We start from the raw sequence: 27952 nt of genomic DNA on the forward strand, positions 1-27952 counted from the left end.
CGACTGAAGCGACTTAGCAAAAGCAGCATGTCTTACTTGAGGTGGCGCTAGTGGTAAAGAGCCTGCCTGCAAATGCAGGGGTCTTTAGAGATGCAGATTCTATCCCTGGGTCAGGAAGATTCCCTAGAGAAGGGCAAGGCAACCCACTCCAGTATTCTTGCCTGTAGAATCCCAGGACAGAGGAGCCTGGTGGGCCACAGTCCATAGGGTCGCAAAGAGTTGGACATGACTGAAATGGCAGCACAGCACATGTTGTACTTGAATAAAATGTTTAAAATAGAAAAAGAGAATTCCCTGGAGGTCCAATGGTTGGGACTTTGCCCTTTCGCTGCAGAGAGCTGAGGGTTCAATGCCTGGTGGGGGAACTAGGATTCCACAAGCAGCATAGCATAGCCACAAAAAAAAAAAAAATTTAAGAAAAATAAATATATATATATATAGAATAAGGACAAGGAAGGAAGTAAAAACCATAATGACGTTAAGTATCCATTGAAACGACCCTGATTCTGGGAAAGATTGAAGGTGGGAGGAGAAGGGGATGACAGAGGATGAGATGGTTGGGTGGCATCACCGACTAAATGGACATGAGTTCGAGTAAACTCTGGGAGTGATGGATAGGGAGACCTGGCGTGCTGCAGTTCATGGGGTCACAAAGAGTCGAACACAACTGAGCAACAGAACTGATCGATTGTAACAAGGGAAAGTTTCACTCACCCTCCTGTCTCACCTCCCAAGGTAACCACACTATAGAATTTTGTGTGGGTCTCTGTGACAGCGTTTTGACTTTAAAAGGGGTCCCCTTGAAGTCAGCCCACTGCCCTCATGGTGGGAGCTGCCACAGGTACCACCTGCTCTAGGGGGTCCCCCCCCTCCACCCACTCACATGTTGGGCAAAAAATCAACACGGCATCTCCTCCCTGGATGAGAACCCAGACAGAGCAGCGCCAGGGACCCTAGAACCCAGCTCAGGACGTGGCACGTAGCTCATTTGCTTCTCACAATAGCTCTGTGACTCCTGAAGGTCACATCCTTAGTGAGTGTGTGGCAGAGGCAGGGCTTGAAACCCGAGCAGAAGAAGGTGAGGAAGAAGGAGGGAATATGTGCAGATGGAGGGATGGGCTGTCTGCGGCAGCCTCAACCCCCCAGTTTCCAGGGAGGCCCTGCCTTCAGTTGTCTTGCTGGCGTCATGAGACCAGAACACAGACCCCGCCCCTCCAGGCACTGTCTGTGGTGGGACCGGGCTGGGATCCGGAGACCCCCACCTCAGGGGCTCCTTGATGTTGAGCACAGCCCTCTCTTGTCAGCTGGCTTTCCTGACCTGTAAACTAAAGGAGGGGGACTTTACACCTGAGAGGCCCCCTCTTGTTCTTATGATCTAAGAGGCTAAGGACCAGGTGCCCCAGTTGTGACAAACCAGGAGCAAACGCCTTGTCCTGGAAGATGAAACCCTGATCAGGGAAGTCGCTAGGATCGTTTCTCTAGGGAGAGAGGAACAAGATGCCACACCAACCAGGCCTGCTTGTCCTGCTTGCCCACTTGGCCGACATCACACATGAAATTCAATCCTTCCGTAGGTCAAAAGGGTATTGTTTCCCTTCCAGATACCGAGACTGCACTCTAGCGGGATTTCCCAATGGTTACGTGGACTCTGGCGTGAATCCCTGTACCACCCTAGCTGTGAGACAGTGGGTCACAATAAGTCATTTACCCCCCAGAGCCTCAGACTTTACGGTATAAAAGAGGACAAGAATAGTACCCACATCAGGAGTTTGTTGTAAGGATTAACAGAGGTGACGATGGTGACAAGCTTCTCCCGGAACAGTTGTGCTCAATGGCACACCCAAGGGAGCAAATACTGGTTCCTGAGAAATAAAGAAAACCTTATGCTGTTTTTTTTAAGCTTCTTCTGCATGAAGCACAGATACAGGGACCTCCCTGATGGTCCAATGGCTAAGACTCTGTGTTCTCAATGCAGGGGGCCCAGGTTCGATCCCTGGCCAGAGAACTAGAGCCTCCATTCTGCAGCTAAGACCTGGAACAGCCAAAGAAGTCAATAAATATGTGATGTGTGCGTGCTCAGTGGCTCTGTTGTGTCTGACTCTTTGCAACTCCATGGACTGCAGCACTCCAGGCTTACTTGTCCTTCACTATCTCCCAGAGTTTGCTCAAACTCATGTCCCTTGAGTCGATGATGCCATCCAACCATTTCATCCTCTGTCACCCTCTTCTCCTCCTGCCTTCAGTCTTTCCCAGCATCAGGGTCTTTTCTAGTGAGTCGGCTCTTCACATCAGGTGGCCAAAGTATTGGAGCTTCAGCTTCTACATCAGTCTTTCCGATAAATATTCAGGGTTGATTTCCTTTAGGATTGACTGGTTTGATCTCCTTGCAGTCCAGAGAACTCTCAAGAGTCTTCTTCAACACCGCATTTGAAAAGCATCAATTCTTCAGCACTCAGCTTTCTTTATGGTCCAACTCTCACATCCATACATGACTACCAGGAAAACTATAGCTTTGACTATATGAATCCATCACTTCGTCAGCAAAGTGATGTCTCTGCTTTTTAATACACTGTCTAGGTTTGTCAGGGATTCCCAGGTGGCACTAGTGTTAAAGAACCTGGTTGCCAATGCAGAAGATGTAAGAGACCCGGGTTCCATCCCTGGGTGGGGAAGATTCCCTGGAGAAGAAGACAGCAACACACTCCAGTATTCTTCCCTGGAAAATCCCATGTAGCCTGGCGGGCTACGGTCCATGGGGTTGCAAAGAATTGGCTTTCCTTCCGAAGAGCAAACCTCTTTTCATTTCAAACTTATTTCAAACAAAGCAAAATAAAGCCAAACCAACTTAGCAGTTGCTTGATCAGAGATATAGCCTGTGGGCCTGGAAAGTCAGGGGTGAGAGGAAAGGACGGTTCCTCTCCCCAGCCTTCAGCCAGCTGGCTCCATGTGCAGGGCTGGCCTGACTGTGAGGCTCTGACCCCTGCCTCCCCCACCCCACCCCCATCCCCTCAATCAGTCCCTGGCAGCCAGCCTTTCCAAACCCTCTGCCCAGGCCATTCCAGGCTGCAGGATTAGCCCCGCCTGGCCACTCCTCTACTTCTCTGCAGGTGGAGGCGGAGGAGGGAGGAGGCGGGAGGCGGGCGCATGGGGCAGGCGGCCTGGGGCTGAAGCACTCCAGCAGCCTCTCTCAGAAGACCAGCCATGTCCAGCCCAGGGCTCCCGCTCCTGCTCTTGCTCCTGGCGGCCCCACCACTGCAGCCCTCCTGGCTGCCACCGCCAAACACCCCGGAGGGCAAGGCCACCATCACGGGCTTCATCCTCTCTGCGCTGGACAGAGCCACGTCCTTCCTGAAGAAGAGGCTGCCTGAAATCAACCTGGACGGCGTGGTGGGGTTCCGGATGCTGGAAGGTGGGTGCTCTCTGGTTGCCCTGGACTGGCCACCGAGAAGGCAGTTCTCAGCCTGTCACCTGCCCGCTCTGCACCCCGGGACCCCCCAAATACAATGCTCTATAAGGAAAGAGGGACAGAGGGTGGTTGGCCCCTTTTAGGGTGTCTAGAGACCCTCTGTGATCAATTAATTTTTTTTTAGAAGCAGGAAGGCCACTCAAGAAAAGATCTGGAAATTATTATTTTCCAGGGAGGAAATGATTCATTTGATAATCTCTCCCTCCTGACATGCCAGGGCTTCCCAATGGCTCAGCAGGCAAAGAATCCACCTGCCAGGGCAGGCTAAACATTCGCTATATTAAGACCATGCATGTGTCCCCAGACCTAGTTCTTTGCCTAGGTCTGGTTTTATAAATGCTGGTGATAAATGAAGCCTGATTTACATGATGCATCTTGTATGGGAATTGTTTGTGACTATAGGTATCTGATCAACCTTGAGAAGTGGTAGTACAGCTAGTGTGATAACTTTTGAAGATAACCATTGCTACTTTGATGATTACCAGTTGCCATTAAATGAGTTGTAAAAAAAAAAGTATCCACTGCCAATGCAGAAGACCCAGGAGACACGGGTTTGATCCCTGGGTCGGGAAGATCCCCTAGAGTAGGAAGTGGCAACCCACTCCAGTATTCTTGCCTGGAGAATCCTGTAGACACAGGACTCTGGCGGGCTACAGTATTAGGGGTCACAACTGGGCTATTAAGCACACCCCCTCCAGTCATGCCAGGACCAAGGCTAGCAGAAGGAGTGTGCCCTGTGAGTGTGCCTGCCCCGGCTCCCCCTACATCCAGCCAGAGCCACCTGAAGGCTCTGAGAAAAGAACCAAGTGTTTGTTCAGCTTTGAGGGATATAAGATCCCCAAGGAGGGGGCTGGAGACAGGCCAAGGCAAACAGGTAGCCACCCCCCACACTCATGGAGGGTTTCAGGGAGCCCCTCCCTGACCCCAGTGACAAATCCTGGGCTCTGGCTGGCCCCATTCCTGTGTCACCCCATCTGGGTTGCCACGACAACTTTCCACACACCGAGACTCCAGATCCCAGCAAGAGGTGGGGCTCTGGGGCCTTCTTCACGGTGTCCTTGTGGCCTCACTGCCTCTGGGCTTCCTGTGTCCTCCCCATGCCCCTGGCCCCCACCCCCAGGCTGCATCCTGGAGACACTCAAGACCCTGGTCCCCTCCCCTCCAGGCCAGGATCAGTGGGGTCGCCTTCATGTAACCCTAGTCCCATCTTATAACTCCTCTGTTGTTATTTAGTCACTAAATCCTATCCGACTCTTTGTGACCCCATGAACTGCAGCCCACCAGTCTCCTCTCTCCATGGAGTTTCCCAAGTAAAAGTACTGGGGTGGGTTGCCATTTCCTTCTCCAGGGGATCTTCCCAACCCAGGGATCAAACCTGCATTTCTGGTGTCTCCTGCATTGGCATGCGTGCATGCTAAGTCATGTCAGTTGTGTCCAACTCTTTGCAACCCTATGGACTGTAGCCCACCAGCCTCCTCTGTCCATGGGATTCTCCAGGCAGGAATACTGGAATAGGTTGCCATTTCCTACTACAGGGGATGTTCCCAACCCAGGGGTCGAACCTGCATCTCCTGCATTGGCAGGTGGATTCTTTACCACTAGCACCAGCTGGGAAGCCCTACAATAACCTATTGCTTCACAAACTGCCCCAGGATTTAGCTTCTTGAAACAACAGTTATCTCCTGGCTTTTGTTCATCAGGAATCCAGGAGCAGCTTAGTTGGGAGGTTCCTACTTGGGGTCTCGTGTGAGGTTCCCATCCAGATGGTGGCCAGCTCTGTGATCATCTGAAGGCTTCCCTAGTGCTGGCAGAGCTGCCCCATTCACACATAGGGCTGGTGGGTTGGTGCTGGCTGGTGGCTGGAGGTCCCTGTACCCCACCAGGTGGGCTCCTCCAGGACTTCTTGAGCATCCTCATAGCTCAACAGCCACTTCACCCAGAGCAAGTGACCCAAGAGAGAGCTGGGCGGAAGCCTCTTACAGCCTAATGTTGGAAGTCACAGGGGCTTCCCAGGTGGCTCAGTGGTAAAAAATAAATCCACCTGCCAATGTAGGAGACGCAAGAGATGCAGGTTCGATCCCTGAATCAGGAAGATCCCCTGGAGGAGGGCATGGCAACCCACTCCGGTATTCTTGCCTTCAGAATCCCATGACAGAGGAGCCTGGCAAAGAGTCGAAGACAACTAAGTGACTGAGCACACCCTTGGAAGTCACATGTCACCACTTCCCCAGTTTTGTTTTGGCTTCACAGATTGGCCCCATTCCAAGCAGGAGGGGGCCGAAAGGATGGGAAAATGAGCTGGCTACCACAGCCCTCCTTCTAAGGATCCTGCCTGCATTCTCAACCTTCCTGGGAGAGAGAGGGGGGTTCACATTCTGGGAAGGGTCCACTAATAAGAGATTGCCCACCGATCTCCGGGTCCTCTCTGCTTGGCGCTGGACAGGCGGACACTGACCTGAGAGAGTGAAGGGTCCCTCCAGCTGCTTCCAGCTCCTCGAGGGGGTTCCAGAATGTGGCAGCAGCTGCCACACATGCAGGGAGAGACAGGAGCAAGCCCAAGGACCTAGGGTCACCATGAGGTCAGGCTGGGCTCACCTGGTCTCTTTGATGATCAGCAACCCTCCTGGGATTCTCCATCTACAGGTCCAGCCAAACGATCTAGAACAAGACTTCAGAACTAGACTGCCTGGTTCAAGTTCAGAGAGGGAGAGGAGTCAGGAGGGGCGATTACAGAGCCCACCATCCTGCCAGACTTGCTCAGCACCCTCCTTAAACCTTATCCACTCTCCCCCACGCAGTGCCCAACCTGACGGCAGCTGCCCTACCTCATCTGACTTCTCAGCTCTGCACTGAAGCTCCCCCTCACATCTCCTCTCTTTCTGGCTACCCCATGACCTTCTCTTCCAGCCACCCCATCCTCTCCCACCCCTTCTGGACACTGCTAGTCCATAGGGCACCTCTGTGAGAATTAGAAAAAAGTACCACCTTTCTCGAGTCACTTGACTGACATCTGCTGGAAAATTGTCTTAAAGGAACAACCTGCTCAACTGTACACAGCGGCCCTCCACTCTGCAATCTGAGTCTCTCCCTCATTTTTTCCTCCTGGACCACAAAGCTTAAGTCTCTATAACTAATATAATGGCTAAATGTTATTAAGTGCTTTTTTTGCACTCTGGACAACGCTAAGTCCTCTATACGTGTTAGTGCTAAGTTACTTCAGTCATGTCCAACTCTTTGCAACCCCATGGACCTCAGCCCACAAAGCTCCTCTGTCCATGGGATTTTCCAGGCAAGAATGCTAGAGTATGTTGCCATTCCCTTCTACAGGGGATCTTCCCAACTCAGGGATTGAACCCGCATCTCTTAACATGTCCTGCACTAGCAGGCAGGTTCTTTACCACTAGTGCCATGCATTAGCTCATTTAATCTTTATAACCCCATCTCCAAGAAGTAAGGAATATCATTACTTCCATTTTACAGATGGAGAAAGTGAAGCAGAGAGAAATTGAATGACTTCCTCAGGTCACCCAATGAGAAAGCGTTAGAGGCAGGATCTGAACCCTGGCCCCCCTCCAGAAATCAAGCTCTTAGCCACCACCTTCCCTCACTCTGACCACCACTCCCCGCCCTGCCAGTACCCAGCTGAGCTCCCCAGAGGCCTAATTTCCAATAACCTCAGCAAATATTTTCCCCTCAAGAGCTGGAAGAAGCAGAGAGGTTCGGTATGCGTTATAACTGGGGGTGTATTCTCCTGTCCATGTGGTTTGTCCAACGTTGGGATGAATGAATTCTGCTTCGTCCTTATAGTGCAGCTCAAAGGCGTTCAGGAGAAGTGGGCGCAGGACTCCCAGCTGCAGCCGCTCAGCCTGCGTGTGGGCAAGCTGGTGGAGAAGTTGGCTCCTCTCCTCCATGATTCCATCTTCTACCTCAACCTGAGTGACGCCGAGTACCTGAGACGTAAGGGCGTGGGGGGGGGGGGTCCCGTTTCTTCAGGAGCACAGACAGCGTCTGGGGCCGTCCCCTGAAACCGCCTGGCGCAGCTTCAGGCAGTGTCAGGGAGGGTCTGGGAGCACCTGGAACCAGCTGCCCCTGCCGGTGTTCGGTCATCCTTGACTTCAGCTTGAGACGGCCTCTCCCACACATGGAGGGCGGGTGGGAGGTAGGGAGTGGCTCTTCCTCATTTTTTCAGCTCATGTCCAGGCTTGGGGGCAAAGGATCATCCCAGACCAGAGGAGAGGGAGGGTCGAGATCTTAAAGGTAATCTGGCCCTTTGCACGGCAAACATTAGCATCTTGCCTGTATCTTTCTTCTCACCCTAGAATGCAGAGCCTCTGTCTCCTTGTCAGCCTGGAGTCTTCCTACCAAGGGGCCCCTCCCTATAAGCCCTGACCTGAGTTGTTTCTGGGTGGGGCCGGTGGGGGTGTATAAACCAGCTCCTTGTGTGGTCCAGCCCTGCCTCCCAGGCTCCCTCTCCCAGGTCCAGGAGGGTAGGTGGGGAGATAACTGGCCCTCCCGAGCATCAGCCTGCTTCTCTGTATGTGGGGTGCTCCACCCTCTCCCCTTGAGGAGGAAATGGCAACACACCCCAGTATTCTTGCCCGGGAGATCCCATGGGCAGAGGAGCCTGGTGGGCTACAGTCCATGGGGTCTCAAAGAGTCGGACACAACTTAGCAACTGAGCATCCACCCTCTCCCAGGCCTGGTCCCTAAGACCATCCCAGTCTGGCTCATCCTGAGGTCGGTTCTGTAAGAGCTTAATGTTCTAACAGGACATGAAGACAACTAACCCTACCTAGATGTCTCAAGCTTCCATGGGGTGCGGTAGATTTACTCAGAGCCTGTCCCAACATGGTTCCTAGTGATTTTTTTTTAATTTCAGATAAAAAGCTTTCTGAATATTTCAAATGCAGTGCTCAACCCTCAGGCAATGTTCAGAGCCCTGAAGGCACCCGAGTGCAGTCAGGGCTGCCAGGGGAGGGACAGCCAGTTCCTGGGCTCAGAACCACAGGAGCCTGGGGGGTGGTTAACCATGGCTCACTGCTCCTGTGTCTCCCCCCACCCCCTCCTCTCTACAGAGTTCCAGCTGACCATTGAGCCTGGGTTTTGGAAGCTTCCACATGCCTGGACCCGCACCGAGGCCTCCATGGTCTACCCTACTTTTGAGCAGGAGGACTCCTTCTCAGAGGAGCTCAGTGACTTGTGCCTGGTGCAGCTGCTGGGAACCGGGTGGGTCCCCTGGACCTGCCTCACTTCCTGAAGACCCTAACGCGCCTGCCTTCTACCAGTCCTCCGGTCCCACTTGCTTCCCAAAGCCCCAGTGCTGTGCTGTGCCAAGTCACTTCAGTCGTGTCCAACTCTTTGTGACCCTATGGACCATAGCCCACCAGGCTCCTCTGCCCATGGGATTCTCCAGGCAAGAACACTGGAGTGGATTGCCATGCCCTGCTCCAGGGAATTTTCCTGACCCAGGGATCAAACTTGTGTCTCTTATGTTTTCTGCATTAACAGGCAGGTTCTTTACCATTAGCACCACCTGGGAAGCCCCCAAAACCCCAGGGGTCTGGGCAAAACTAGGTGCCAGCTCCCCTGAGAGCTGTTCCTTGTCCCATCCCCATCTCTGAGTTGGCCCCCGCCTCCATTCAAGGCTTCTGTCTCACTCCAGACACCCACCTCCATGGCCTGCACCTCCCAACTGACTCCAGAGGGGTCCTTCCAAAAAGCGCATCTGAACACCCCACCCCAGTGTGAAGCTTCCTTATCCTCAGGTAAACCCTCAACTCCTCTGCCCTCCCTTGGTGGCTCAGACAATAAAGAATCTGCCTGCAATGCAGGAGACCCAGGTTCAGTCCCTGGGCTGGGAAGATCCCCTGGAGGAGGAAATGGCAACCCACTCCAGTATTCTTGTCTGGAGAATCCCATGGAGCCTGGTGGGCCACAGTCCATGGGGGTTGCAGAAAACTGGACACAACTGAGCAACTAGCACTTTCTCTGCCCTCCCAGGTCCCTGGGGTCCTCTGGTCCAGCCCCTGGGGCCTCTTTTCAGACCTTCAGATGCACCTGTTCCCTCCCACTGCGGGCCTTTGCCTGTGCCCAGAAGTCGCCTCTATGGGATCTCTTCCCCTCCCCACTGCCTCACCCCAGCCCCTGTGCTTAAGTAACTGCTGACACTTTAGGCCAGCTCCAGCATCCTGCTTCCAGAACTTTCCCTGACCCCGTAGCAGGAAGCTGACCTCCCACAGTAGACCAGTTCTCCTAGCCAGGTGCAGTTCACATTTGTTTTATGGTTCTGCAGAACAAATGTGAACTGCATCCAGCTAAAAGAAAAGGTTCCCAAAAGCAGGACAGGGTTGTAAGTCCCAGAAAGAAAGACCCAGCCTTGTTGAGCTCACCATTTTATCCTGCTGTGCAGAAGGCTTGGAGGAAACCCTCCAGGGCCAGCGCTAGGTGCAGGGACCCTTGGAACCCATGTGCAGAAGAGGCAGCAGCTGCCCGGGCCCCCACCATCTCAGCATCCTTCAGAGAGGTGTTTGGGCCAGGACACAGTTGGGCTTGCAGAGTGGCTCTGCTGCAATGGGGTACCTGCCCTGTCCCTTCTATGGGGCAGGGCTTGTATAGGGGGTGTGGGGGACAGGACAGGCCCAGGGATCTGCTGTTGAGGGCAATTCTGGGAAAGATGGTACTGGGGAGTCCCACTGAGAAATGGGATGTCACAGGCCCTGGTGGCTCCCCCCAACCCAGGACAGCTCCAGCGTCACCTCCTCTGTGCCGGAGGAACTGATTTAACTGGTCCAGAGAAGGTCAGCTTCGAGCCTGGACCTGCTGGGGGCTATAGTAACTAGAGGGGGAATCAGGACCTGGGAAGGCTCCAGGCCCCCGGGCTTCATTCAGGACACCCTTAACAGCCTGGAACCACTTCTCCCGCAGGACAAACAGCAGCCAGCCCTGCCAGCTCTCCAGGTTCTGCAGGAGACTCATGACCAGGCCCGGCTGCTCTGGCTACTGCCTGTCCCACCAGCTACTCTTCTTCCTCTCAGCCAGAATGGTAAGTGCCTGGCGTAGGCCCAGCCACAGCCGGAGGAGGAGAAAAAATGACCAGAAGGCGCTCTTGACAGTGTGGTTTGCACGTTCACACCAGGAAAATAAGTGGGTTTTAAACCTGTGCTTCAGACATCAGGAGTGGGAAATCGCATGCCATTCATCAGCTGTGAAATCCAACCAAAGTGGTGGCGAGGTTGGGGGTGGTAGTGTTGAGGTTCTGTTGGACAAAGAGCTTTGCATGCTGAACTGGATCACAGGGCATCAGCGAACCAGAGAGGGGCTGGGAGAGGAGCCACAGAAGTAACTCAGTAAACAACAGATGGAAAAGGTCTTAGAACAAAGTCAGTCACTAGCTGCTTCCAGAAAACCAAGCCAAGACCAAAAGAGACCCATCATCACCTCCCTGTGCCCAACACTCTTTCAACCCCAAGCACTCAGATTTTGCTAAATATTCATTTTATTTTGGCCTCACCACCTGACTTGCAGGATCTCAGTTCCCTGACCAGGGACTGAGCCCAGGTCACAGCAGTGAAATCACAGAATCCTAACCACTAGACTGCCAGGGAACTCTCGCTAAATACTCATTTTAAACATATACTTATTTATATACAAAGCAGGGCTTGCTATCTCAATTCAAAAATGTTACTCAATGCCCAGAAATTCTTGATCAAGAAAGGACTTGTTGATTTTACTAGATTTTTTATTATTATTTATTTGCAAATTGTCACAGCCCAGTGTTTTTGTAAATATAATAAAAGCCAAATTATAAGGAAAATTGTTGTGATTATTAGATTCAGCAGATAGGAAATTAGTCTGACATATTGCTATAGCAGTTTTTAAAGCCTGTTCTCATCACCCATCCTTTTCTCCGTGTGGTGAGACCAATCTGCAGCCCAGGCTCTTTTTTTTTTTTAACTGGAGGATAATTGCTTTACAATGTTGTGTTTGTTTCTGCTGTACAACAACACAAATCAGTCACAATTACAAGCTGGGCTCCCTGTGCTATATATCAGCTTCCTCCTAGCTATTTATTTTGCACACGATAGCATCTATATGTAAATACTACTTTCTCAGTTTGTCCCACCTTCTCCTTCCCCGGCTGAGCACACAAGTCTCTATGTCTGCATCTCTTTTCCTGCCCTGCAAACAGGTTGATCAGTGTCACTTTTCTAGATTTCCATATGTATACATTAATATATGATATTTGTTTTTCTCTTTCTGACTTACTTCACTCTGTAGAACAGGCTCTAGGTTCATCCACCTCACTACAACTGACTCATGCTCATTCCCTTTTTATGGCTGAAGTGACTTAGCAGCAGCAGCAATATTCCATTGAATATTTTTACCACAGCTTCTTCACCCATTCATCTGTCGATGGACGCCTAGGTTGCTTCCATGTCCTGGCTATTGTAAATTGTGCTATAGTGAATGCTGGGGAACACGTGCGTTTTTTGGATTGTGGGTTTCTGAGGGGGTATGCCCAAGTAGCAGGATTGCTGGGCCCTATGGTAGTTTTTTTCCTTGTGAAGCGCTGTAGCTGCCTGCTACAGCGCGGTTAGGCTGGAATCAGCTTGCAGTGACAGCGGCTAACAGCTTTAGCGCGCCCCTTGGTGTCTGGCACTCCCACCCACGCCAGCGCCCCTCTGGTGCAGCACCCAACGGCATCACTTTCTTCTCCCCATGAAGACCCCTGAGGCTCATGATAGGTTAACTTAGGTGGTAGAGGTCGCACAGTTTCTAAGTGGCTGAGTCAGGACTTGAACCCAGTTCTCTCCGTCCCCCAGTGACTAAGCCTCCCATGGGCTGGGAGTGCGGATGGGGAAGAAATTTGGGGGGAAAGGAGAAAGATCTGCTGTCAAAGGCAGCCACTTGCAAAACCATTTCAGAATAGCAGGTGTTTCCCTGTAACAGAGCACGCATCTGCCGCCCACTCTCCTGACTTGTCTCTCTGTTTGTTCCCCCAGAGGGGATGCACCAAAGGGCTGTTCCGCCAGAGCCAGCGCTACATGAATGTCTTCTGCGCCAACATGATGGACCTGAACCGGAGAGTCGATGCCATCGGATATGCCTACCCGACCCGGGATGTCTTCATGGAAAACAGTGGGCCCCGCATTCTACTCTAGGAACAGAGCTGCAGGGTGTCCCTGATTTCAGGCACACACACACGAAGTAGGGCTGCCAGGCTTAGCAAATGAAAATACAGGATACCCAGGCAAATTTGAACTTCAGATAAGCAATGAATACATTCTTAGTATATCCCCAACATTGCATGGGCTATATTTAACATTTTTTTTATTCATCATTTTTTTGAAACTCAAATTTAAGTGCACATTCTGTATTTTTTCTGCCACTTTTTTAACTGCTTCCTGCCCCCAAAAGCTGACCCAGTGGTGGAGCTCTGGACTGACTGACCAACTAGGTGACTGGCAAACAGACCCTTAAAGCCTGAGAGAGGAGACTGAAAGAGGAATCCCAGGTGGCTGCTCCTTTGCTTGGGTGTCCAGGCCCCTGTACTGACCCTGACTCTTGAGCAGCCCTGACTGAGGCCCTAAGTGGAAGCAGGACTCGGGTCTGGGGGCCCCTGTTCACTAAGGCAGTCCCTCAGGGCTGCCTCCTTCCAGCCACTGTGGGGTTTGTTTGTTTTTGTTTTATGGCTGCACTGGGTCTTCATTGATTTTTTTTTTTTTTTTTGGCAAGGGCTTTCTCTAATTGCAGTCAGCTGGGGCTACTCTTCATTGCAGTTTGCAGGTTTTTTATTGCAGTGGCTTCTCTTGTTGCAGAGCACAAGCTCTAGGGATGAGCTTCAGTAGTTGCAGCTCGCAGGCCCTCGAGCACAGGCTCAGTAGTTGTGGCACACGGGCTTGGTTGCTCCGAGGCATGTGGAATCTTCCTGGACCAGGGATCACACTGGTGTCCCCTGCACTGGCAGGCAGACTCCAATCCACTGCACCACCAGGGAAGCCCCAGCCACAGTGCTGAGTGCCCACCTCCCGGTGCAGCTTCTCTCTAGCAGATGGCACCACAGTGGCCTTGGGGAGGGGGAAGAGGTTGGCCTGGGGGGCAGGCCATCAGAGGGTCCCCTATCTTTGCTTCCAGTCGTGTTCTGTGGGATGAGTGGCTTCTCCGACTTCTACAAGCTCCGGTGGCTGCAGGCCATTCTCAGCTGGCAGAAGCCGCAGGAGGGATGCTTCGGGGAGCCAGGTGAGCTGCACGTCCTCCTTGACTGGGAGCGGGGGCGGGGGGGGCCAGTGCTGGGCTTCTAGGCCAGGTGGGGAGAGGATGCAGTGGTGTTAGGGATGCGGAGAGCAACATGCACCATGAGTGTCCACGCACACACGAGCACACAGACACACATGGGTGCTGGGGACGTGGCAGCAGACAGGTGCTCCTGGAAACTTCTGGTAGTGCCCCCAGATTCAGGAGACCTGTGTTGCTTGAGGTGTTGTGAACAGGAGGGGGCTTAGCCAGCAGTTCTTTCAGTGTCTGTTTATTTAGCTGCACCTGGTCTTATTTGCCACACATGGATCTTAAGTTGCAGTACGCAGGACCTTTTTTTTAAGTTACAGAGGGTGGGACCTAGTTCCCTAACCAGGGGTGGAACCCAGGCCCCCTGCATTGGGAGCTCAGAGTCTTAGCCACTGGACCACCAGGAAAGTCCCAGCCAGTAACATTTAAAAATCCATCAACTCATTGTACACCAGAAACTAATACAACATTGGAAAGCAATTATACCACAACTGAAAAAAAGAAAAACAGAAATACAAAGAAAAAAAATCCATCTTGAGAAGTTCATCTTCTACTCTTCTCCCAGCTGCTGAAGATGAAGAATTACCTAAAGCCATTGAGTACCAACAGCATTTTTTGAGAAGAGTGAAGAGGCGAGAAAAACAGTTTGCAGGTAATGAAAATACCCAAGGGACCTTCTTTTTGTCAAGAGGCCCTAAAAAAGATACACACAGCTCACACTCCAGGAAAACAGGCCCCCAGCATCACCGAGGGGCCGGACTGGAGGGTCTTTGTGTTTGGGAGCTGAAGGGAAGGGTAGGAATCAATGATGCCCTCCTCTTTGAAAGTGGGGAGTCCAGAGATGCTGTCTCTAGTAAAGGGAACATAAAAGAGATGTTTAAGTGTATTTTACACTGAACATCACAGAGGTAACCCCTCTCAGTCAAAGTCTAGTCAGGAAAACAGAACCTGAATTGGGAACTTCAGCAGAGGGAATTGAATATAGGGAACTCATCTCAGAGGTGCTGCAAGAGCTGAAAACAGAAAAGGTAAGAGAACACAGAGGTTAGCCACTGCAGGACGCCCCCATCCTCCCTGGACGCAGAGCTGGAGGGACCGTGGGAGGAGCAGAGCCTGTGGAGGCTGGGTGCAGAGGAGACGGGGCGGGGGGCAGGGGGAGAGACACCTGGCTTCTCCCCTCATCCCACCTGTGCTGCCTGTGGTGGGCAAGGCAGTCTGGTAAACATATCAAATAGTTTGGAGGGGATGGTGCACTGGGATTTGGAGCAAAGAAGGGCAGAAGGGGGATCTCTGAGCCAGGGGACAAGGGACAAGCACAGTCCTGGTGGCCAATGTCCTAGTGTTCCCAGTTTACACCTGCCATCCTGGAGCCCTTTTATTTATTTTTTGGCTGTGCCTCATAGCTTATGGGATCTTAGTTCCCTGACCAGGGATCCAACCAGGGTTCCTAGCAGTGAAAGCCTAGAGTCCTAACCACTGGACCTCCAGAGAATTTCCCTGGAGCCATTATGAACAGCGCCCCCTTCCCTGCCAAATATGTCCTAGTTGAGATCATTTCCCTATGTAGTCAGTCCATCAATATAGAGAAACAGAGAACAGGCTATGACTATTAATGCATTCCAGGTGGTGCTAGTGGTAAAGAACCTGCCTGCCAATTCAGAAGACAGAAGAGATGCAGGTTCGATCCCTGGGTTGGGAAGATCCCTGAAGGAGGGCATGGCAAGCCACTCTAGTGTGCTTGCCTGGAGAATCCCATGGACAGAGGAGCCTGGCAGACTACAGTCCATAGGCTCGCAGAGTCGGACATGACTGAAGCCACTTAGCACAAAAAATGTATTTATTTTATAATTATTAATAAAAATTAAAATAACTGCAAGGCAAGAGCAGGAAGGGAGGTGAGCTGGTCAGCAAAGAGATGTCCAGAACACACTGGGGAATGATTCCAACAACTAAACGTCTCACCAGGAACCCCACCACGGCTTCATCATCTACCTGCAAGTGACAAGAGAGGAGAGTGACAACGGGTTTGTTTTGTAGCTGCCACCAAAGGCTGGGTGGGGGAAGAGGGAAGAGTTCTCAGGAGACCTCCAGGGCCCCCTGCCTTGCAAGGTCTGCCTGACCCAGGGGCTGGGGCTGCCTGTAGCCAGCAGTAGAGGACCCGCTGTGCACTTCTGGAGAGCTGGCTGCTCCCTCGAGACTGACAGCTAGACACCAGGACCGCCCTGAGGGCTGGAGAGAGAGCTGCAGAAATCCTGCAGCCTGAGTTCCTTCCTGGGGGCCCCTGCAGGTTGACCAGCAGCCCGGGAAGCTGGGAGAGGCACGTTCCTTCTTTCACTGATGACATGCACACTTGCTGACTAAGGGCACCGGATTTGAAGTCAGACTGCCTGGGTTCAAATCAGCTTCTGCCTTTCTTTGCTGTGGGAGTTGCTCAATCTCTCTGAGCCTCAGTTCCCTCATCTGTAAAATGGGAACCAAGCAGTGCCTCATTCATAGGGGTTTTGGGGGGTCAATTTCAGATCATCATGCAATGTGCTTCCCATGACATTTGTCCTCTGAAGGTCGCCAGTAAGCATGGATTGCCAGGGTTAGTAATTAGGCTCCTTGAAGTCTTCATCCTCTCTCCCTCAGAGGGGCCTTCCCTTCTCCAGAGGAGAGGAAAGTCATGGCTCCCTTCAACCTGCTCAGAGACTAAAGGTGGACAGCTCATTTTGAGCTCAGAGGACTCATAATAAGAGGACATTATAAATAATGTCAAAGGAGCTCCTGGCCCAGGTTGCTGTTTGGACAAACGTGGGACCAGGTAGGCCCCAGGCAGGACTGAGGGAGTCTGTCAAGTAGAAGAAATGAGCTATAGAGTCTCCAGGGTTGGGATTTCAGCTCTGCTCCCAGAGTCTCTCGGTTTCCCCATCTGTGAAATGGAGCCATTGGGTGCTGTTTTAGAAGGTCTCATGCAGGTCCTGAGCATAGGGGAAGGTGGAAAGAATTGGACCAGGATGTGGCCTCCAGGAAGGGACTCTGGAGCATGAATCACAACATAGAGTCACCCTTGCCCGTGTAAGGAAGTTTTTTGGACAAGACGTAACCTCCCAGATGAGAAGGTTCCAACTGGCTGAAGACATTTCTTCCCAGAGGGGAGACTTTAGCAGCCAACATTCACGGAGGTTGGCAGGTGGGTGCCCAGGCCTGCAAGGGGGACCTGGGGACACCAGGTTGGCCTGGAGAGTATCTGAGAAGTTCTCACAATGGAGCAGTGGCTGCCTGCTGCGCCTCCCTCCCAGGACTCACAGCGGGACCTCTGTCTGTCTCCCCAGACGGTTGCTCCTCCCACAACACAGCCATGGCTGTTGCAGCCCTGGGTGGCTTCCTCTACGTCCTGGCAGAATACCCTCCAGCAGAGGGAAAGCTGCGGCCACCCACAATGACACCACCCAATGGCCACTGACACAGTTCCACGCCTGCCACCACCAGGAAGATGAAGCCCACACCTTTCGTCCATCATATTCTTAAGTGCTAGGGTGCAGGTCACATCCTGAGGCAGAAGCAGCTGAAGCAAAGAACCCAGGGTCATCGCAGTTCCCCTCACCCGGGGGAGCTGGGCCGGGGAGGTGGGGCCGGGATGGACCCAGGTGTGGGAAAAGAGGAATAAATGTAGAGTGCAGCTGAGCTGGGCATTGGGTCTTGGTTCTCAGCCTTTCAGACTTCTAGGGCTCCGATACAGACACAACTGAAGTGACTTGGCATACACGCACATTACACTTATAACAATTTGGCAATGGAGTGACAAACATCTAAGCAGGGAGAACAGTAAAAGTCAGAAACTTGCCAAAGACTGCCTGCCACCTACAACTCCTGGTTGACTGAGAACAGAGGATTTCCGGGAAGTTGGCAGCAGACCAACTTGTTTGCTGATGAATTTTTGGCACTTGAACACTTGTGCTGGCTCCTGTGTGGCTTGTGCATTACAGAAGCACCAAAAGGCCACCTTAACCTGGGATGCTGCCTTTGGCTAGCTGTATAGGACATTATGTGGACAACTGGAAATATTTGAATGTGACCTGTGAATTAGTTAACAGAATTTTATCGGTATGAACCATCCTAATTTTACTTGACCCGTGCTTATGTAAGAAAATACTCACAGAAGATACATAAAGTGTTAAGGTGCAATACATAAAAGTGTCTAGGTGATGGTTCATGATGTCCACAGCTTGGCTGAAATGGTTCCAAAAATGTGTATTATGAATAAAGCGCAAACGTTAACAATTGGTAAAGACAAGTAAAAAGTACACAGAGGTTCTTTATACTACTTCATCAACTTTTCCGTAGACTTCAATATTCAGTTCAGTCGCTCAGTCGTGTCCGACTCTTTGCGACCCCATGAATCACAGCACGCCAGGCCTCCCTGTCCATCACCAACTCCCGGAGTTCGCTCAAACTCATGTCCACAGAGTCGGAGATGCCATCCAGCCATCTCATTCTCTGTCGTCCCCTTCTCCTCCTGCCCCCAATCCCTCCCAGCATCAGAGTCTTCTCCAGTGAGTCAACTCGTCGCATGAGGTGGCCAAAGTACAGGAGTTTCAGCTTCAGCATCAGTCCTTCCAATGAACACCCAGGACTGATCTCCTTTAGAATGGACTGGTTGGATCTCCTTGCAGTCCAAGGGACTCTCAAGAGTCTTCTCCAGCACCACAGTTCAAAAGCATCGATTCTTCGGCGCTCAGCTTTCTTCACAGTCCAACTCTCACATCCATACATGACCACTGGAAAAACCATAGCCTTGACTAGACGGACTTCAATATTCAGTTCAGGTCAGTCGCTCAGTCGTGTCCGACTCTTTGCGACCCCATGAATCACAGCACGCCAATATTACAACAACGTAAAACTTTCCCGCCATCCCAGAACCCCGCCCCCTCTAAAAAAAATTAACACAGCAAGTTAGCAGGATGATATCTCGCGATATCCGAAGAAGCACAAATGCTTCAGAGCTAAGAGCTGTCAACCTTTGCGTGGTCCTGGATCACGTGGGGTATGCTCACGTGACCGGAGGTCCGAGTCCAACATGGCGTCCTCCATGGGTCGCTTCCTTCTCTCCTTCATTGCTCTGCGCGGCTTGCTACTGGAGGCATCCGGCGACCTCGGCTCGGGGTGAGTACAGCTCTCGCGGGGGTAAGTCCGGTTGTGGCGGGTGGGGTCCGCCAGCCCGGGGCACAGCACTCCGAACTCTTGTGCCCCCCCACTCCCCGCAGGGCCTCCCGCGACGACGACGTACTCCTGCCCTACTCCCGCGCGCGCGCGCGCCTCGCCCGGGACTGCACAAGAGTGCACGCAGGCCGCCTGGAACACGAGAGCTGGCCGCCGGCCGCCCAGACCGCCAGCGCCCACCGCCCCTCCGTGCGCACCTTCGTCTCGTACTTCGCAGACCGCGCGGTGCCCGGTCACCTGACGCGAGCGCCCGAGCCCCTGCGCACCTTCTCGGTGCTGGAACCCGGCGGACCCGGCGGCTGCGCGTCTAGGCGCCGCGCCACTGTGGAGGAGACGGCGCGGCTGTCCGGCTGCACCGTCGCCCAGAACGGCGGCTTCTTCCGCATGGAGACGGGCGAGTGCCTGGGCAACGTGGTGAGCGGCGGGCGGCGGGTGAGCAGCGCCGGGGGGCTGCAGAACGCGCAGTTCGGGATCCGCCGCGACGGGACTCTGGTCACCGGGTGAGGAGGCAGGGTGTCCGGTAACTGTTTAGGGCAGAGGGCCTGAGAGTCGAGATGTAGCCGTGCCGCTCTGTTCAAGTCGCCTAACCACGCTGAGCCTCCGTTTCCGCATCTCCAGGAAGGGGAAGGTAGTACCTTCCTTGTAGAGTTTATTCGTCTTCCAGTTTGGTATGCTGCTTGCTTTGTGTTGGTCTGTGTGCTGTGCATCGGGGGTATGGCTGTGAACAAGCAAACAATCTTTGCCTTCAAAAAAGGACACACATAGCACCCATTACTAGTGAAAAATTAAACAAAATCCAGAGAGATAATTAAGTTAATTTAAATTGTATATAAGCAGTGAAGCAAGGAACAGGATAAACTGACTGTAAATAGAGAGTTGAGTTTAGGGAGGGTAATTAGGAAAGACTAGTCTGAGAAGGTGACCTTAAGCACATGAGAAAATTAATGTGAAATTTAATCACAGGTCAACCAGGGTCAAAATTGGAGGAAGAGCATTGCTGTCAGAAGGGACAACAGGTGCTAAGGCTCAGAGGTGCAGAGGGGCTTGGTGTGTGACGGAAGGAAGGAAGGAGGAAAGTATCAGAGGAGGACAGAACTGATTTTGGTCACTTAAGAGCTTGCTCTGACCCTGCCGGACACTAAACAGGTTGAGCCATAGTGGAAGCAAGGAGGCCAGTTAAGAGGCTGTTGCAGGCGTCAGACAGTAATTTGACTTGGGTGACGGCCTGAGAGATTGAGGGCTATAGGTAGACTTGAGATCTATTGGGGTTGGTTGTTTCTGTTAAGTGAAGTGTAGACTGGGATATGTGGACTGTTTGCAAAGATTGCTTCTAGGACCAGGCAGGTTCCTGGGCATCAGGAGGAATCCAGTAGCCAGGCAGGGGGCAGGGATGGGGAGCCCACTACGCATAGTTTGCCTCTGCTGTTGACTGAATCTCACTGCTTCCCTGTGTCCAGATACTTGTCTGAAGAGGAGGTGCTGGACACTGAGAATCCATTTGTGCAGCTGCTGAGTGGGGTCGTGTGGCTGATTCGCAATGGCAGCATCTACATCAATGAGAGTCAGGCGGCTGAGTGTGAGGAGACCCAGGAGACAGGTGGGAAGGGGGCACTTAGTACCATAAGATGTGGGTGATGAGCGGGGGTGTTGGCAATAAGTCATCTGAAAACCAGGATAGGTGGGGTGATAGGGGAAGTCTTTCTACAAGTACCATTCTAGTTATTGGGAATCAGTGGGGATCCCTGCTTCGTGAAATGTATAAGAAAGGAAATAGATATATAGTATACTAAAAAGAGGTGGTTAGTGCTAAGACAGAAGAAGTTGGAGGAATGGAGCTATGAACACAGTAGAGGAGTGTTCCTAAAATGTCTGTGGACCAGCGGCATCAGCGTCACCCAGGATCTTGTTATAAACACAGAACTTCAGTCCCTCCCCCTCTGCCTTGAAGCTACAGAATCAGAATCCCTGGGGTGAGGCCCAAGAGTGTGTGTTCTAAGGAGCTCCCTGGGTGATTCTGATTGACACTGGATTTTGAGAACCACTGAGATGTGAAATACTGGGGCAGGGAAGGTCTGCCGTGGCCTAGGTGTTTAAACGGGCTGTTTTAGATTGTACAGTCAGGGAAGGCCTCTTGGAGGAGGTGACATAGCTAAGAAGGAGCAAGCCATGGGAAGAGCTGGGGAGAAGCCCAGTCCGGCCAGAAGGAACAGAAAGTGTCTGCATGGAATTGCGGGGAGACCGCCAGGAGATGGGGTAGAGTAAGCAGTCCAGGGAAGTCATGCCAGGCCTCAGTAAGGCATTTGGATTTTGAACTTGGGACAGTGGAGGCCATTAGAGTGTTTTCACCTGGAGGTTGATCTTGCTTGATTTACACTGAAGAACAGCCCTTTGCCTGCTCTGTGGAGATGTACTGGGGTGGGATTAGGGGGCGGGCAGATAGCTGGGTGCACAGACCCAGAGGTGCAGAGTGGTGTCAGACTGGCAGGAAGTGACAGGCAGAGCCCAGAAGGCCTCCCGAAGGGCCAGGCAATCAGCCAGGCTGCCTCTCCTTCAGGTTCCTTCAGCAGATTTGTGAACGTCATCTCAGCCAGGACAGCCGTGGGCCACGACCGGAAGGGGCAGCTGGTGCTCTTGCACGTGGATGGGCAGACGGAGCAGCGGGGGTGAGTCCTGCTCTGAGGAACTTCAGCCCACCATCAGCTGCCCTTCTGACCCTCAGGTGGTCCCTGGGGATCTTCACACCCACCTGTCCCCTGTCTTCCCACCAGCAGAGGGTCCCTAGGTCTGTCCCACTTCCACGAACTCATCACCCTCCACACATCTGCTCTCAGTCTGCTTGACTTAGGGCCTCATCGCTCCTGAGCTCTAGTTGGGGTGAAAGGAAATTATCACAAAGTGTCTACTCACAAAGCCAGGAGCAGACCTCGGTTCCCATTCTAGCTCTGCCGTGTGCTGGCTCTGTGGCCGTGGACAAGTTCCTTGGCCTCTCTGAGCTCATTTCCCGCTCTGTAAAGTGAGTGTGCTGTGCTGTTGCTGTGTAACAGATTGGCACAGGCAGCACTGATGTGTTAGACTGGAGCTCTGTAGGTTGGGAGTCGGTGGAGCGCAAAGGTGCTCAGCTAGGTTCTCTTGTTCAGGGTGTCCCACAGACAGCATCCAGTTCTTGGCCACATAAGGGGCTTATCTGGAGCTTCTGGGAAAGAATTGTCTCAGCAGCTCACTCAGGTTGTTGGCAGAACGCAGTCCTTGGAGTTGTAGGACTGAGGTGTCTGCGTCATTGCTGTCTGGGGGCCTCCCCACTCACGAGGCCGCCCACATTCCTCCTCGTGTGTATCTTCAGGGTGCAGAGGTGTGTCAAATCCATTGAACTCCCTCGTGTTTCCAGTCTCCCTCACTTCGTCTTTTGCCTTAGCTTGAGGAAGCTGTCTGCCTTTAAGGGCTCCTGTGATTCCATTGGGACCACCCAGATCATCCAGGACAGGGTCCCCATGTGTGGACGGTCGTGCTGTGTATCCTAACACGATCATGAGGGTGAGGTCTGGTTACAGTCATAGCTTCCAAGGATTGGGACAGGCCACTTTGGGTCGGGGGGAGCACTTGGAAATTTGTCTGCCGTAGTGGGTGTGCGATACTGTCCACTGTGGAAAGTGAGATGCACGAACCCAGAAGCAGATGCCGCGGGGTCAGCAGCGCTCGTCTTGTGCCGCAGCATTAACCTGTGGGAGATGGCGGAGTTCCTGCTGAAACAGGATGTGGTCAACGCCATCAACCTGGATGGAGGGGGCTCCGCCACCTTTGTGCTCAACGGGACCTTGGCCAGTTACCCGTCTGATCACTGGTAAGCCCACCAGAGTCCCCTTGCTGAGGTCCAAGGCCAGGCTGAATGTCCCCGGCTGTCTCATTCAACAAATATTGAGTGCCTGTCATTTGCCAGGCTCTGGGGGTTCAGTAGAGTAGCAGGAGGAGCAGAGATGCCTGTTTCTCACTGCTTACAGGAAGTGGTATACATAGTGTACCAGCACTGCCCAGGGCCAATGAAAGGGGCAGGCGATGAGGAGGTAAGACCTGAGGAGAGAGAAGCATGAGCTGAGAGCTGGAGGATGCAGAGGTGACTGGGCGGGAGTGGGAGAGCCGTCTGGGCCCAGAACAGCGTGTGCAAAGGCCCTGGGGTGGGAAGCACCTGTAAAAGGCTGGAGAAGAGATGATGAAGAGAGGCAGCCCTCAGGCTCTGCAGTGGGTGATCCGAGGGGTGGCCAGCACCTCAGCCTCTCTTCACACTCCTGTCCCCCTGCAGCCAGGACAACATGTGGCGCTGTCCCCGCCGTGTGTCCACCGTGGTGTGTGTGCACGAGCCCCGCTGCCAGCCGCCAGACTGCAGCGGCCACGGGACCTGCGTGGAGGGGCGCTGCCAGTGCACAGGGCACTTCTGGCGGGGTGCTGCCTGCGATGAGCTGGACTGTGGCCCCGCCAACTGTAGCCAGCATGGGCTCTGCACGGAGTGTGAGTGGTGGCTCTGCGGGAAGCATCTCCAGCCCGGGTGCCCCACTCTCAAGGCCCTGGCCCAGCCCAGCCCTCACCTGGCTTTCTCGGTCTTGTCTTGGCAGCTGGCTGCCGCTGCGAAGCTGGATGGACAGGGTCCAACTGCAGTGAGGGTAAGAGCCCGCAGGCCAGCCTCCTCCCTGGCACCCCTTGGGGCTCTCGGGCGGGGGTGATCATGGGAGCTGCAGGCCTCAGCTGCCTTTACCCCCGCCGCCTGGTCCGCTAGTCTCTTGGCTCTTGTCTCATGCTTTGGCCCCACATGTAAATCACCATGTCAGGGTCCTGCAGCTGCTGCAGCAAGAGTCCACTGACTCGGGCTGGACACAGTCCTTTATTCTCCCACAGTTCTGGAGGTCAGCACTTCATAATCAAGGGCTCAGCAGGGCCGCACTGGCTCTGAAAGGTCTGGGGGAGGATCCTTCCTGCCTCTTCCAGCTCCTGGTGGCCACAGTGTTCCTTGGCTTGTGGCTGCCTCGCCCCAGTCTGTCTCTGACTTCACAGGCACAGCCTCCTCCCTTGTCCGGGTCCAGCCTCCATCTCCGTTATCTTACACGGACCCCAGGCCCCTGGGATTTGGGTCCATCTTAAATGCAGGAGGCTCCCCGTTTTGAGATCCTTAATTGCATGTGCAGAGACAGTATTTCCAAATAAACTCACACTTGCAGGTTCTGGATTTGGAACCCTTCCCTAGGAGGACACGGCTCAGCTGTCCTACAGGCCTGCTGTCACCCAGGGCTTAAATCCTTAGCAGCTCTCTTTGGCACTGAGTGAAAGGCCTGAACTCCTCAGCATGACCTGCCAGGCCCCGGGGCTCCGGCCACACCCCCTCACCCTCCAAGCCCCCAGATCAGGCCCTCAGAGGCCCCCCACCCCCCTGCAGTGCTCCGCTGCTGCCGCACTTGGTCCTCTCCCTCCAGCACACATGTCCTCACTCGTCCTGTGACCCGTGCCTTCTGGCTCACTGGCTGCCTAGACCAGAAGCCTCTGCCTAAACAGAGCAGAGGCTCCTTGAGGGCGTGGCCTCAGGCCTGCCACGTGGCAAGTTCTCCAGAACTGCCTTTTGGGAGAACACGTGAACGAACAGGGCCCCTTGGGGTGATGAAGATGCATTTGCAATCCCCTGGGCTCCAGCCTGGGATGGGAGGGCAGGGTCAGGTTTGGCAGAGACCCCTCCGTTGCCCCACCCCAGCTTGCACCGACGGCTCCTTCGGGGAAGACTGTGCCCAGAAGTGTCAGTGTCATAATGGAGCCACCTGTGACCCTGTGCAGGGGACCTGCGCCTGTCCCCCTGGCTTCGCTGGAGACACCTGTGTGCAGGGTAAGCGGGAAGGTCCGCTGAGTCAGCCAGGAGGGGGCCCCGTGCATGGGGTGCTCCTGCGTCAGCCCGGCTCCGCCCACACCCGGGCGCAGCCTCGCAGTGCAGACAGAGGCCTGGCCACCGGGGCCCCCACCACTGTCCTCCTGGCTCCTCCCCACAGAGTGTCCGCTCGGCTGGTACGGGCCAGGCTGCCAGAGCCCTTGCAAGTGTGAGCACCAGTGTCCTTGTGACCCCCAGACTGGCAACTGCAGCGTCAACTGGTCACCCACCCTAAGCAGCCTCTTCTCCCGAGGTACCGCACCTCCCAGGGCCCCGCCCCGGGAGCAGGGGAGGGCAGACCCCTCTTCTCCCAGCCTTCAGCCTCTCCCTGGCCTCTTGCAGTGAAGGAGTGTTTCCCACCTCCCGAGGTCACCGTGCGGGCAGGCGAACTCTTCATTTTCACCAGGTAGGTGCTTCGGTGGGACCTGGGGCAAGGGCGGGAAGAAAGCGCCCCCCGCACCCCTCCGCCTTCGAGATGTGGCCTCTGCTCAGGACCCAGGCAGGGCTAGGAGGTGGCCGCTGGACACCAGGCAACAGTTCTCCGGCTTGAGCTCAGGGAGAGTCCCAGCTGATGCAGCCACCTGAGCCGTCCAGGGAGACACTGAGCAGGACCCTGGCCACCCCCACAGTAGAGTCGAGGGGGCTGAGTGTGGGCTTGTTGTCTCGGTGCAGAAACTCTGAGCAATTCACGTCATTTCTCTGGCACCCGGGGGTGTTCATCCCTTGTGTGGGGTCTTTATTTTCTAGCGCAGGTCTTCAACCTGACATCCAGGTAGGGGGTGTGTGTTAGAAGACAGAGCTGAGCTCAAGAACCAGTGCTGTCGGTCTGGGAGCCCCCCTTGGAGAACCTCTCTTCATGGTTGTCCCTCCCATAGCCCAGGGCAGTGCCTGGCCCGCCCCTTCGAGGTGGAAACCGGGTGTGGGTGTGAATGAAAAATCTCTTGGCCTTGGCCTGGAGGCAGCACCTGGGAACTCATCACAAAACTCAGATCCCAGGTCCTTCCTGGAGATCCTGACCTGGTGATCAGGTGAGGGCCGGGAGGAAAACCCGGGAGGTGTGCTGGGAAATGCACCGGAGCAGGGACGGGGGTGCCCAGGAGCCCTGCACCCCGAGCTGGGTCTCAGGTATGAGACCACGGGTCCCGCAGCAAGGGGAGGAGAGCTGTGAGGGTGCTGAGGGACAGGCTGCAGGCCTCGCCGGGGCAGCCAGCTTACGTCTGCTTCTGCGTGAGGATTTCAGACCAAGAGTCACATGCCCCCCACTCCCCCTGCCCTGCCAGCTCCCTGCCTGGGAAGAAGGGGTGTGGGTCCTCGCTGCTCTGTCTGCTCTGAGGATCCTGGAGAGAGCCCAGCCTCTGTTGCCAACATCCTCAGGAACCCAGGATGCAAACCACTGCCTCTTGGGGTGGATTAGGTCCCCAGCTGTGTTTCCTGTGCCCTGTACAATGTGACACTTATTAGCAGCATCTGAAACTTAGGGAGGTGCACATCAAAGTCTTTGTTTTTCTCTACTCCTCTTGAAATACCAGGCAAGTGGGGAGCCTGATATCAGGCAAGGCTTGTCACACATAATAACTGTCTGCACTGCTTCCGAACGTGTGACCCCACCAGGCCCTTTTGCTCCCCCCGTGTGGTCCCGGGAGGCCCTGATCCTGTGCTCCTGTTCTGGGAGGAGGAGCAAAGTAGGGGAGAGGAGGGAGCCCCTCCAGTGCCACCCCAGCCCAAATCGCATCCAGCATCCCTGTTCCGGGTTTCTCTCCCACCCGCAGGACCACCTGGCTGGCCATCACCTTGGCCCTGGTGTTCCTCCTGCTGATCAGCACGGCAGCGAATGTGTCCTTGTTCCTGGGGTCGAGGGCTGCGCGGAGCCGGCACCTAGATGGGGCCTACGTCTATCACCCGCTGCAGGAGGTGAACGGGGAGCACCTGGCCGCTGAGAAGGAGCAGCTGGGTGACTCCTGTAACCCCTTCAAGGACTGAAGCCTCCCGCGGCCAGTCGTGTCCTGTTCCCGAGGCTCGTTTCCAGGAGTTCTGGCTTCTGCAAGAGGAAGTCCCAAGGCCACCGACCCATCTGGGTAGTCGCGACCTGGGTGCCAAGCCAAGCTTCCGACAGCAACGTGCCTCAGCCCCGCACCAGGCCTCCTGCCGAGGCACATGCAATCCAGCGCTCCCGGAGGGCCTGCCTCCGTTCCCGCCTGCCTGTGTCTGCTGCTCACGGGGCCTGCCCCCCAAGGCCTGCCCGCTGCTGCCAAAGAGCCGCCGCCTCCTGGGGCTGGAGCCGCTGCGAACTCGCAATGACCGTGCCGCGGCCAAGTGGCAGGGTCCAGCCGTCGTTCCCCTCCGACAGGGGTGGACTGAAGAGACGACGGCCACATCATGGGACCCTTTTTTAACAGACCTCATCACCGAACTTGCCCACCGGAATGGTGTTTCCTGTCCTGGGAAGCTCCTTAGAGGAGCGGAGGGATGAAATCATGTTTACAGGCTCTCTATTTTGCCCTGCCGCTGAGAGGGGTTTTCTACCACTTGAATAAATTGATAAATTGATATAATAAATGAACCTCGTCTGAATTAGCATTCGTGGACTTGGGGGGCTCCTAGGCCTTAACACGTAAGGGACTGCTTAACCAGAGTCAGATTCAGGGTGTGCCCACGGCATGTCCAGCTCCCTGATCGATTTTTTTTAATCCAGAGGTTTCCCTGGTGGCCCTGGTGGTAAAGAACCCACCTGTCAATGCAGGAGACAGATGCAGGTTCCATCCCTGGGTCGGGAAGATCCCCTGGAGGAGGGCATGGCGACCAACTCCAGTATTGTTGCCTGGAGAATTCCATGGACGGAGGAGCCTGTCAGGCTACAGGCCATTGGGTTGCAGAATCAGACATGAGGTGACTTCCCACGCACGCACAGGGGTTCTCACTTTCAAGTGTACTTGAATCACCTGGTGACTCAGCTGGTAAAGAATCCGCCTGCACTGCGGGAGACCTGGGTTCGATCCCTGGTTTGGGAAGATCCCCTGGAGAAGGAAAAGGCTACCCACTCCAGTATTCTGTCCTGGAGAGTTCCATGGACTGTATAGTCCATGGGGTTGCAAAGAGTCGGACAC

At 54.0% G+C, this 27952-nt stretch overlaps 2 protein-coding genes and 1 non-coding gene across 6 annotated transcripts; all 3 read left to right on the top strand.

The window, feature by feature from the left end:
- Positions 1-3147: 3147 nt before the first annotated feature.
- C27H16orf89 (chromosome 27 C16orf89 homolog) lies at positions 3148-18381 on the top strand. Of its 3 annotated transcripts, XR_016036579.1 has the most exons (9): positions 3148-3409; positions 7274-7423; positions 8542-8692; positions 10391-10508; positions 12469-12604; positions 13601-13705; positions 14316-14402; positions 15716-16922; positions 17065-17196. XR_016036579.1 is itself a non-coding variant. In XM_055409429.2 (8 exons), the coding sequence occupies exons 1-8, from the start codon at positions 3202-3204 to the stop codon at positions 17193-17195; spliced, it is 1086 nt and encodes a 361-aa protein (XP_055265404.2). In that variant the 5' UTR covers positions 3148-3201; the 3' UTR covers positions 17196-18381. The 3 variants fall into 3 exon arrangements, 2 of the variants coding, with proteins under 2 accessions (XP_055265404.2, XP_055265407.2); XM_055409429.2 differs by lacking the exon at positions 15716-16922 and having other exon boundaries at positions 17065-18381; XM_055409432.2 differs by lacking the exons at positions 7274-7423; positions 15716-16922 and having other exon boundaries at positions 17065-18381.
- LOC129545856 (small nucleolar RNA SNORA72) lies at positions 3703-3817 on the top strand. The gene has a single exon (XR_008683781.2). It is a non-coding gene; the product is annotated as a small nucleolar RNA SNORA72 (small nucleolar RNA).
- Positions 18382-18742: 361 nt separating the features above from the next.
- On the top strand, positions 18743-27404 carry NAGPA (N-acetylglucosamine-1-phosphodiester alpha-N-acetylglucosaminidase). 2 transcript variants are annotated; one of them, XM_055409428.2, is made up of 11 exons: positions 18743-18895; positions 18997-19452; positions 20410-20549; positions 21507-21615; positions 22662-22790; positions 23247-23452; positions 23557-23604; positions 24681-24809; positions 24970-25101; positions 25191-25254; positions 26618-27404. In XM_055409428.2, exons 1-11 carry the CDS (start codon positions 18810-18812, stop codon positions 26826-26828), a joined length of 1710 nt encoding a protein of 569 aa, XP_055265403.1. In that variant the 5' UTR covers positions 18743-18809; the 3' UTR covers positions 26829-27404. The 2 variants fall into 2 exon arrangements, with proteins under 2 accessions (XP_055265403.1, XP_088689049.1); XM_088832923.1 differs by having other exon boundaries at positions 26757-27404.
- The last annotated feature ends 548 nt before the right edge of the window (positions 27405-27952 follow it).

Source organism: Moschus berezovskii, chromosome 27, assembly GCF_049115385.1.
Source record: "Moschus berezovskii isolate FMDL1 chromosome 27, NW_MosBer_1.0, whole genome shotgun sequence".
In the NCBI taxonomy this organism is placed as follows: Eukaryota; Metazoa; Chordata; class Mammalia; order Artiodactyla; family Moschidae; genus Moschus; species Moschus berezovskii.

What these genes read in the sequence shown, in the direction of transcription:
- NAGPA (XM_055409428.2), top strand. Translation starts at nt 18,810, where the DNA reads ATGGCGTCCTCCATGGGTCGCTTCCTTCTCTCCTTCATTGCTCTGCGC. An exon ending in TCCGGCGACCTCGGCTCGGG is followed by an intron (nt 18,896 to 18,996) that starts GTGAGTACAGCT and finishes CACTCCCCGCAG; the next exon opens with GGCCTCCCGCGACGACGACG. An exon ending in GAACTCTTCATTTTCACCAG is followed by an intron (nt 25,255 to 26,617) that starts GTAGGTGCTTCG and finishes TCCCACCCGCAG; the next exon opens with GACCACCTGGCTGGCCATCA.
- C27H16orf89 (XM_055409429.2), top strand. Translation starts at nt 3,202, where the DNA reads ATGTCCAGCCCAGGGCTCCCGCTCCTGCTCTTGCTCCTGGCGGCCCCA. An exon ending in GGGGTTCCGGATGCTGGAAG is followed by an intron (nt 3,410 to 7,273) that starts GTGGGTGCTCTC and finishes TCGTCCTTATAG; the next exon opens with TGCAGCTCAAAGGCGTTCAG. An exon ending in GGGATGCTTCGGGGAGCCAG is followed by an intron (nt 13,706 to 14,315) that starts GTGAGCTGCACG and finishes CTCTTCTCCCAG; the next exon opens with CTGCTGAAGATGAAGAATTA.